The sequence below is a fragment of the Vipera berus genome, assembly GCF_964194415.1.
Source record: "Vipera berus genome assembly, chromosome: 7".
NCBI classification, from domain to species: Eukaryota; Metazoa; Chordata; class Lepidosauria; order Squamata; family Viperidae; genus Vipera; species Vipera berus.
Genome location: NC_138209.1, coordinates 46,187,804 through 46,198,727, shown reverse-complemented (window position 1 = coordinate 46,198,727; position 10,924 = coordinate 46,187,804). Strand labels below are relative to the sequence as shown.

Sequence of the window (10,924 nt, the reverse complement as noted above, 5' to 3'; positions counted from 1 at the left end):
TTACATCATACCAAAGGCAGGTTTGGCCCAACCTATTCTCAAGCTTACAACCTGGCGTACAAATATGTTACATAAGTATTAAAAGATGCCAATTCACCTCTAGGTCATTTACTGTTCATTTACATTTCCACACAGCTAATTGTGTTCTCACCTATTTATATTTACCGTTGCTATTATTCTATCCAATTAACAATCCAAATTTTCTGCATTGTTACAAAGTTATTAAAATAGAATAAAACAGAGAAATAAAATCTAATTAATAAAGAGCCCATTAAAGCTTTGCAGTATAGCAACATCAGCATGGGCTGAAAACTCACAAGTTACGTGTTGTTTTTTTTAGCGGCCAGTATCATTATTACTATATAAAGAAATTGTCCAAAGTTACCCTATAAAGGCAGCTTATAAATATTTTAAATGACTAATTAAAGCGACCTCTTCTTTCCCTCTCTGTGTGTAAAAAAAAAAAGATTGATGGCATTTCTCCACTGGGGTCACCCGTAAATCCAGGTGGAGACCGATTCTGCAACTTAATTCTATAACCACGATACGCGGCAGGATGTTTCGGAGACAGGAGAGGGAAGCGCTCGTCTAAAGTTTGAAACGGGGCAGCGCCTTTCAAGGGTCCACTCTATGGGGATCGCCCCCTCCTCCAAGCCAAGCGCGCATCTCAGTCCCCTTCGCCCGGCGCTGCCGGCGAGGAGCCTCCAAAGGGTTAACGCCTCGTCCCGAAGGACCGCTCTTCTCTTCCTCCCCCCCCCGCCCCGTCCTACGTCTCCCTTGTTGCTATTAATACGGCGAGCACATGCCGTGTCCTAACGCTTGAAGGGGACCAGATAACATGAATGTGCCCTTGCCGGCGACCCTCGCTCAGAGGTTGCCCCATCGGGAGGGAGCAGTATGGCGCCCTCCCCACAGTGCCCTCCAAGGATGGGGGGTCCTAGCCAATGTGCTGGCGGGTCAGTTCCCCCCCCGCCGGTCCTCCTCTTATCGCGAGACCCGGAAAGGCTATAAATAGTTGGAAAAGGTAAAGGGCTGTCTGTCCGAAGCTGTGTGACCCGACGGGGGTGTAGAGTTGGTTGGGGAGTTGCCTACTCTGTAGGGACTTTTTTTTCTCTCCCCCTTTCTTTTCTTTTCTTTCTTTTCTTCTTTTTTAAAGGGAAGGGGATTTGGAGTGTCGCTCTCCTTAGTATGGCTGACCAGGCTCTCAGTTTTCTTAAGGACTTTTTGGCGGGGGGTATCGCTGCTGCCATTTCCAAGACGGCTGTAGCGCCTATTGAAAGAATCAAGTTGCTGCTACAGGTGAGCCGAGTGCCTGAATTTGGCGATGTGCTGATGCTCTCTATCCATAGAGTTTGGGAGGAAAACTGCTCAGATATTAATCTGGCACCTGCCATTGGAAAGGCTGTTTGGTTCGGCCGGCGTTTCCTAAAAAGTGGAGAGCGAAGACATTCCTCCCTGATGGGAACATGCAGAAAATTACTTGGGGACTCTTCCTGATAAGTTTCTCACAAGTTTCTTCTAAGACATGTTGGAATAATAGAGCAAATCTGCTCTCCCTCAAAGCAGTTCTCTGTATTTCTAGCAAAAAAAAAAAAGTCTCCTTGCATGGAGCCAAGTGTGAGGTTGTTAATAGGAGTGGAGTAGGAATGTTAGTGTCAGATGAAGTGACTAAATATGGAAACTGCAGTTGTGCAGTTCTGATGACAGAAGATCAGTGCAGCCCTTTTTCTTGGCTTAGTGTACAGCAGGCGTGTCAAACTCAATTTCATTGAGGGTCGCATCAGCATTGCGGTTGCCCTCAGGGGGCCGGGTGGGTATGGCCTGGGTGGGCATGGCCTACTGGGTGGGCATGGCTAGAGTGCTTATGGCCTACTGGGTGGGCATGGCCAGCTCTACATTGTTCACATCAAGGGTGCCTATGGGGGCCTGGGCAGGAGTGGGACAGATCTGAGGGTCTCTGGCAGAAGGAGGGTCTCTGGGCCAGGGCCAAGGCAGTGGGGGCCGTTCCCTCACTGTTTCCAGGATGGCTTTGCGGGCCGCATGAAACCACTTCGCGGGCCGGATCTGGCCCCCGGGCCTTGTGTTTGACATGTCTGGTGTACAGCAAGCTACCCTGGGCTTGAGGAAACTCCTTCAGGCCTTGTTTATTCTCTTGTACATGCGGTGTGCCATGCAGCCCAATCAAAAGTAATACTCAATGGGCAGTGCAACTGGTACTGTGCCCTGCTCATATATTTCCTAACCTAGTCCATTTAAACTATTCTGTTGCATAAACGTTTGTTGCAAGGCTCAATGGTTTGGTAACTTTATGTAGATTGACTGAAAGAACTAAATTCCCAAAAGAGAAGCTTACGTGAAAGAAAGCTTGCGTGTATATGAATCGGTTCTTTTTGTTTGAAATAATATAATCTCTTTTTATTTAACATATACAACCTATTAAAGTGGTGCAAAGGGGTGCTTCACAAAGTGCTGATATGTAAACCAATGACAAACACAAAGTGTATTGGTATGACAAAAGTGCACTTCCTTGAAATAGTAAAACAGGTGTGTTCTGAAAGGTTAACACTGCTGTTTTGAAGGCAGTCCCTGACTGTCCGTATTGCATATTCGTACAAAGAGAAAACTGTATTGGCAGTCTCAGGGAAAGTGAAGCAACTGTGCCTGCAGCTAAGGACAACCTTGAAAGAATCCATGCAGGGTTTCCAGAGGACACGGCTGCTTTAATACTTCAGAAATGATGCTTTCCTTTTGGTACATGTTTTGCAAATGCTCCTTTTCAATAGCTTTGTATAATTTCACTGTCTAATCACCTTTTAAGATATGTACATATAGCTCCCCACAGGCTCCCCATGAGCAAATAAGAACTGGCTAAAGGAACAAATATATTTGTTATATTTATTTTTCTCAGATCTTGTGTCCAAATAAATTAATAGAGTTAAATGCACTAATGCTATTGCTGTTAATTTTGAATTGATAACTGATTTTGATATGGAACAAAATTCCACATTTTGCAGTGAAATATAGGTATGTGTTCATAGCTATGAGGAGATTTACACAAGCAACAATTATCCTTTCCCTTTCCCTTCCTTTTGTGTTTTTTCCCTCCCTTTTTTGTTTCATTCTTTCAACAGGTCCAGCACGCTAGCCAACAAATCACAGCTGAAAAACAGTATAAGGGAATCCTAGACTGTGTGGTAAGGATTCCCAAGGAGCAAGGCATCATTTCCTTCTGGAGAGGCAACTTGGCCAATGTCATCCGATACTTCCCCACCCAGGCCCTTAACTTTGCATTCAAGGACAAGTACAAGCAGATTTTCCTTGGGGGAGTGGACAGACACAAGCAGTTCTGGCGCTACTTTGCAGGCAACCTGGCCTCTGGAGGTGCAGCAGGTGCAACATCTCTCTGCTTTGTGTATCCTCTAGATTTTGCCAGGACTAGGCTAGCTGCTGATGTGGGCAAAGGGCTGAATGAGAGGCAGTTCTCTGGGCTAGGCAATTGCATTGCTAAGATCTACAAATCTGATGGCCTCAAGGGTCTCTACCAGGGATTCAATGTGTCAGTCCAGGGCATCATCATCTACCGAGCTGCTTATTTTGGCGTCTACGATACAGCTAAAGGTAAGAAACAGAAATCTAGTGATGCTGAAAGAATGATCTGATCAGGCTTCCCCAAGATGGGGCCTTCTAGATATCTTCCCAGCTAACATGGCTGTTGGGGGCCCAATGAAAGGAAGGCTAACCTGAACACAGCTTTATTTATTTATTTATTTATTTTATTTTATTGAATTTATATACCACCCTTTCCCAAAGGACTCAGGGCGGTTTACAGGGTATTTAAAACAAGGAATACAAAAGTTAAAAACAATTAAAAAAGATTAAATCAATCCCTGAAAAAAGTAAAAACCCCAATTAAAATTAAAATTCTCAGCCTGGGCCAGAGAGCTCGAAGAGCCAGGTCTTCAGGTCCCGGCGAAATGAACGAGTTACATTTCAATTGATGGGATTTGTAAATGCTGCCTAAAAATGTGTGTCTTGAGTGAATCAACTTATAATTGAGAAAGATATAGAACTCAATTTTCTTTTTGATCTGTAATTTTCAATGGTTTATGATAAGTATGATTTCTTCTATATGAAGCAATAAATTGATTTTCTATGGTTAATCAACTTTCTATGGTCTATCAACTTAAATTTAAATAAGTCTTTTAAAAAATAATTATAGTAATAATCTCTCAAAGTTAGACAATTTGGTGTTCTATATTTTCTTGTTCCCTAATGTTCCAAATATCATCATGGAGAATATCTATGTGGTTGCTAAAATCAACAATAACTTGATGGCACATGCTGAAATCAAAATACACCAGCCTACCTTGGTACAGTTTTCCTAGCCTTCAGCAAGCTACATCTTAATCCTAACCATATTTCTATAAAATGTAAGCCAAAGTTGTGAAACAAGCCATGATGATTTGGGCTAATGACAGGCAAATTCACACATATCACTGAATTATAAAGAAACTACAGTGTAACTTAGCAATATGTGTGTAAATAAGGTGACTCATTTCTGAGTTTAAGAGATGTTTTAAGATGGCAATATGATGAAAATCTCCTTGGACTGAAGTTGATTTGTTGTGAGGTACTCTTGACAGCACTATAGAAGTGGTTTGCTGTTGTCATCTACTGGGATTGTATTTTTGACTTGCATTCTAATCATCTACTCTGGTATTTCCAAGTACTAACAGGTCTGACTCTACATACAGTAGGTTCCCAGTCTCAGCAAGGTTAACACAATTCTGCCATCTGCAGAAGCAGAATGGCAATGCAGTTAAGAAACAATTCTTTAGATCTAGGACACTTCTTCAGACACTACTCAAGTATAAAAAAATTGGCAGTATACTACAGTTTTTCAAGATAATGATTACACTGCAGTGGTTAGAATGTTGCATCTGAATAGTGGAAGACTACAGTTGAATTCCTGCTTAGTCATGAAAGCTCACTGAGGGCACAAAGCTACAGTAACTATAACTCTTGAAACATCCCATATAGAGCACCGGTCTCCAACTCCTGGTTTGTGGACTGGCACTGGTCCTTGGAATGCCAGAAACTGGGCCATGCAAACAAGCAAAGCCCCATACGTGGGATGCAGGCAGCACCCAAACCCAGACCCATGCCCTCTCAGGTCTGCAGAAAAACCTCTCTCCACGGAACCAGTTCCTGGTTGGGGGCCACTGCCATAGAGTTTATCAAGGCTTTTTTATTTAAAAAATAAAAGTAAAAATAAATAAAAATAAAACATGAACTGAAGTTGTATTTTCCAACTTGTTGCAGATGGTTGGCAATTGGCATGTATTTATGACAGTTACAATGTCAAGGGGTCATGTGTTCACCTTTTGCAAACTTCTGGCAAGCAAAGTCAATGGGGAAGCCAGATTCACTTAACAACCATGTTACTGTCTTAACAACAATAGTGATTCACTTACAGTTGTTGCAAGAAAGATCATAAAATGGGGCAAAACTCACTTAACTGTCTTGCTTAGCAACAGAAATTTCGGGTTCAGTTGTGGTTGTAAATTGAGGACCACCTGTAATTGTATAAATGGACTGACATCAGTAATGTCTGACATGCACATATATTCTTTTTTCTACCAGACAGCTCTGCAATTTTGCTGTGGCTTCAGGGTAGAGACAGTGTGCAGACAGAGTATCATAGATCTGCTGGTGCATGGAACAGAAATTATAAATGATACTGACAATTTCCCCCTTTCTTCCTGCTTTCATCTTTGGGCAACTTTCCCTTGATAATAGGCATGCTGCCTGATCCGAAGAATGTGCACATCATAGTCAGCTGGATGATAGCCCAGAGTGTAACTGCAGTGGCAGGTCTGGTATCGTACCCTTTTGACACCGTCCGACGTAGAATGATGATGCAGTCTGGTAGGAAAGGAGGTAAGAAAATAACCAATTCCCTCATCTCTCAGCACTTTTGCTTTTCAGACAGTAAAACTGGATTTGACATCATTTGGCACAAAGCTTAATTATTTCTTTATCTAATCTAAAGAGTCTGTTCCTAGTAGGTTAGTGGGTCTTGCTCATTGACCTCAGCTACAACCTTGACTTAGTGACTGTTCAAAGATACAATGGACCACCCCAAATGTACATATGATGGCTGCCGAACCCCACTCCTCCAGTTATGTGACTATATTTTGGGCGTTCAGCACCTGGCCCACATTTATGGCCATTTAGTGTCCCTTGATCACATGAGCAGGGGATGCCACAAAGAGGGGGCAACTTATTCTCCAAACCACCAGAAGGCAGGACAAGAAGCAAAGAATGGAAACTAATCAAGGAGAGAAGCAACCTAGAACTAAGGAGAGATTTCCTGACAGAACAATTAATCAGTGGAACAACTTGCCTCCAGAAATTGTGAATCTCCAACACTAGAAGTTTTTAAGAAGAGATTGGACAAACATTTGTCTGAAATGGTATAGACTGAGCTTCCTGCCTTAGAAGGGTTGGACTAGAAGACCTCCAAGGTCCCTTCCAACTTTGTTATGTTAGTCTGTTATTTGTGACATTTTTGTTGAAAATCAGCATTTACTTCTGTTTTTTGGCAAAAATGCCACATAGCGAACAGGACTGCTGGGGCTTGATTTAGCTTCCCAGCTACCTCTAGTTCCCCATCTCCAGGAGCATATAGTTGCCAATTTAATGCTAAGAAAGCTTCAGTTTAATTTCTGCTTTTTTATTTGGAATATAGCAGTGAACACAAACATTATTGCAGAAACACAATTTGCAAAATTTGAAAAATGTTATACTTATTTGCATTTGTTCTGTTACAATATTGCCTTCAGATCAGTTCAGTTCTTAAACACAGAGATGAAATTATCTCTTGAGCTTCAAGGTTAAGAGGAAAAATGCAATTTTTACTTTACAACCTTTTGAAGAAAGAACTAGAGAGCAACTATCCAATAATGCTTTATTTGTTGGAATTAGAGGAATGATTGTGTTATACTGATCTATTTCTCTCTTTCCAATGATTTTACCTGAATATGTTTACTTCCACAGCTGACATCATGTACAGGGGTACAATTGACTGCTGGAAGAAGATTGCTAAAGATGAAGGAGGCAAGGCTTTCTTCAAAGGTGCCTGGTCCAATGTGCTAAGAGGCATGGGAGGTGCTTTTGTGTTAGTCTTGTATGATGAGATCAAGAAATATGTCTAAGCAAGTCAAACTACTTGCCTCTTATGTTCTGTTTAGTTACATATTTACATGTGAGTTAAAAGGCAACTAAATATTTCCTACGGAAACAGAGGTGGCTACTGTGGGTCAAATCCAGTTGAGAGGTCAAATTGTGGAACTGTAAGATTGCTTGGTGATGCTTTATAACATAAGTCAAACTTTTTTGTATGGAAAGCTGAAGAGGTCTTTGTATATATACATTTATTTGACAAATATCAATAATCCTATGAATAAAAATATTTCCTGAGGGGGTATGTTGATAAGTATTTAAACAACTAGAAAAGTGAATTTAATAAATATTATAAATTAAAACCTTTTTTTCCTGTGTGATAAAGCCACTGCAGAAGTTCTTTCAAGATTGTAGCTTCCAGCTGCTAGTGAAGAATGTTTTCAGAGATGAGTGTGTGTGTGCAAATGTGTGGTGTTAGGGTAGAAGAGAGGGGGTGGGGGTGGCAGAGAACAGGTTTCTCTTTCTCACTCTAAGCTAGCAACAAAATGTACAACTATGAGGTTGATTCTGACTCATAAGAAAAAACAGCTAAAAGCTGTGCAGCAAATAGCAAACCACAAGAAACGCTGTTCTTCATTTCTCCTAATTTTATCTCTAATCGCTTTGTTCACACTTTGGAAAAAATACTTATGTCAAACGTATTTCCTTTTTGTCATGTTAGGATTGCAATGCTCATGCACATTCCCAGAGATGTCATAGTCTGGATGAGAAAATCTAATTCCCCCCCCCCAAGGCCTTAATATCTCTAAAATATTCAGTAGTGATTACAATAATGACCATACTTTTTAACTTTGGGATCATATCCTCCTGGTGGATGCTAAAAGGAAGTTTGCTGCTGAATGTGTACAGCTAGTCCTCGACTTACAACAGTTCATTTAGTGACTGTTGAAAGTTAGAACGGCAATGAAAAAAAGTGACTCATGACCATTTCCCCACACTTAATGACTGTTGTAGCATCCCCATGGTCACGTGATCAAAATCCAAATGCTTGGCAGTTAATTCATATTTATTATGATTGGAATGTTCTGGGGTCATGTGATCACCTGTGACCCTCTGACAAGCAAAGTCAATGGGGATGCCTGATTCACTTAACAACTGTGGCAAGAAAATGGAGAAAGGTTGGGTTCAATTGTGTTTGTAAGTCGACAACTACCTGTATAGTCAGATACAGCTCACCTCTTATTCAATTTAGTATTGTATGATCACCAACATATGGTTAACAGCATCCATTTTATTTTCTTTGTTAATTGTTGGAAAGAGCAAAAGCAGTTTGAGCTCCTGGAACATTCAGTGACGGTAGTCTGTTTGAAATCTCTGCCTTGACAGATTTTGTCTCGGAATAACATACTGCATGCATTCAAAACTGAGGATTCATTGTTCCCATGGGACTGAAATTTGGTAAAGTTGTCACCACTTCAGTGCTCCTTACACTTCCCAGAAACCCAGAGGTTGCGTGATACCTCCAATCAGCCAGCAACAAGGCCTGACAGGTGACCAGTGAGGGCAAAATATGAACTCTCTTAATGGCAGTGGGTGGTGAGGGGAGGATAAGAAAGTGACTGAGATGCCTGCTGGAGGTAGAGCTGGCTAGGGAGTGCCAGTGATCAATGGGTGAGCCCTCTTCCTTCCTGGAAGAAAGGGGCTCTTGGGGACAATGTGGGGTTGGGGAGTGAAGGTAGTTCTCCTTGCATTCTGTGGCTCCCTTTGTTTCCCCTACCCCTCAGCAAAGTGGCAGGCAATTCGGCAGGTGAGGCGGCTGCTTCATCAGGGCTCTGCTGAGGGTCATGAGGAGAGAGGTTCTGGCAGCAGCCTATATGTGAAAAGGATGACCCAATGAGTCATGGGTTGTCTACTACTGTCAGCCTTTGTGATGGAATGTGTATCTGGAGAAGCAGTGGGGGAATTTTGGCAATACAAAGTTTTCCCAGAGAGGTTCGGATTAAGACTTAGCAATCCTGAGCTGGATTAGGGGAGGTTTAAGGCAGCCACATCTACAATCTCTCAGGATATATCTAGTAGGTTAGTGAGGTGATAGCCTGAGTTTAGCAAGATTCTGTCCATTAGGTGTAAGCAAATAAAGGATTGAAGCCAAGTGGACTTCACTGTGTCATCTCTGGCCTTGGGTCCGACAGCCCATCCAGGTAAACCAGGCACAAAACACAACTAGATGAGTGAATTCCACTTTATTGTAAGGCTACATTAATAAAATCTTTCAGGTCTAAAGGTACAAGTTTATTTTCTCATATTTTTTGCTCCTTTCCCCCCATTACAATCTTCTTCAACCTTATGCACTATATCTAATGAGTTTCTTGAAATATAGATACCATTTTTTTGAATCATAATTGGAGGCATTCTAGAAATAGACTTCATGACACCAGTGTGTGAGAGAACTGAAATAGAGAAAGTCAATGTGCAAAAAAAGTATTAATCTCCTAATTAATGTATTTGGAAACTTCTGTCTTCCTCTAGAAATGTCTATTGTTTACACTAGGTTTTGCAGTATCCTTCACAGTTGGGAGCTGAATAGATGTTAAATTTGATTGCATTTTCAGTTAAAAAACGCAAAACAATTGTTCATGCATTTAGTACTTCCCATTTATGCCATATCAGAAATTACAAAAGAGTGAGAATTTTTAGAAGTTATTCATTCCTATCTAAAATCTTTTAGAAGCTATATATGGTTCTGGAGTTGTGTACCTTTGCATTACTTAGTAGTAGTTCACTGATAAAACATATATGGGCATATAAAATGTATTACATCCATTTCCTGATGTTTTCTGATGACTAGAATATTTACTAGATATAAATTCCTTATGTTCTGAGGAGGTTGTTTTTCCACAAGTGTTTAAAATATAAAGCTGGATGGTACTGCAAATAAAATGCTAAAATGAACTCTAGTACCTTATTTACAGGTGCAAGTACCATAGCACCTTTTGAAAAAAACCATCCATTTGCAGAAGTGGTGTTTGAAATCATTAGGAAATATGCTGGAATGACAAGCATGCTGTGAGAAATAAATGGTTTCTAGATATTGTTGCATTCTCCCTTTATATTGTTCCTATTTATAAAGAAAATCAGGCTTATCTCCATAGTTTTGCTTTTGTATTACTTCAATACTTAATTAATTGTAATTGCACTGTCTTGGTGCCTCTTCATGTAAAGCTTATGTTCATTAAAATGCAAATGTTTTGTTCATGTATGCAATTTATATACAAACATGAATTTACTGATGTATTGTACAGATAATTATGGACAGATAATTGAGATAGACTAGAACTCAACCTAGTCTATTACAACCTACTGTAGAAATATAAAGATAAATGCGTATGTAATTCAAACAGGAAATTAACTAGAAATTGTTTCTTAAATCAATGAATGATGGGGAATCCAGATAATATTCTGGAGCAGACAACTATTACAAATATAATTAAAAGTAGAATGTGATTTTTAAAACCAAGTCACAATATTTGGCTCAAATTACAGGAAAAAATGCACGCTAACGCGGTTCAATCAAATATTTTACTTAATTTTTAAAAGACAGATGCACAATTTTCATACCTTCATAACTAATCACTTTGTAGTTTTTGTCAAAGAAAAATATGCTTATGGAAAGATTCCAAAGTGCCAAGATTTAAGAAGTGCACCCACAAGATTTCTGTTCATTTTTACTTCAAGAAAC

General features: G+C 40.3%; 1 protein-coding gene across 1 annotated transcript; it reads left to right on the top strand.

Moving 5' to 3' along the window:
- The first annotated feature begins 971 nt into the window (after positions 1 to 971).
- Positions 972 to 10,717, top strand: SLC25A4 (solute carrier family 25 member 4). Its single transcript, XM_081332354.1, has 4 exons — positions 972 to 1,299; positions 3,132 to 3,618; positions 5,800 to 5,940; positions 7,060 to 10,717. The coding sequence occupies exons 1-4, from the start codon at positions 1,189 to 1,191 to the stop codon at positions 7,215 to 7,217; spliced, it is 897 nt and encodes a 298-aa protein (XP_081188480.1). The 5' UTR covers positions 972 to 1,188; the 3' UTR covers positions 7,218 to 10,717.
- Positions 10,718 to 10,924: the final 207 nt, after the last annotated feature.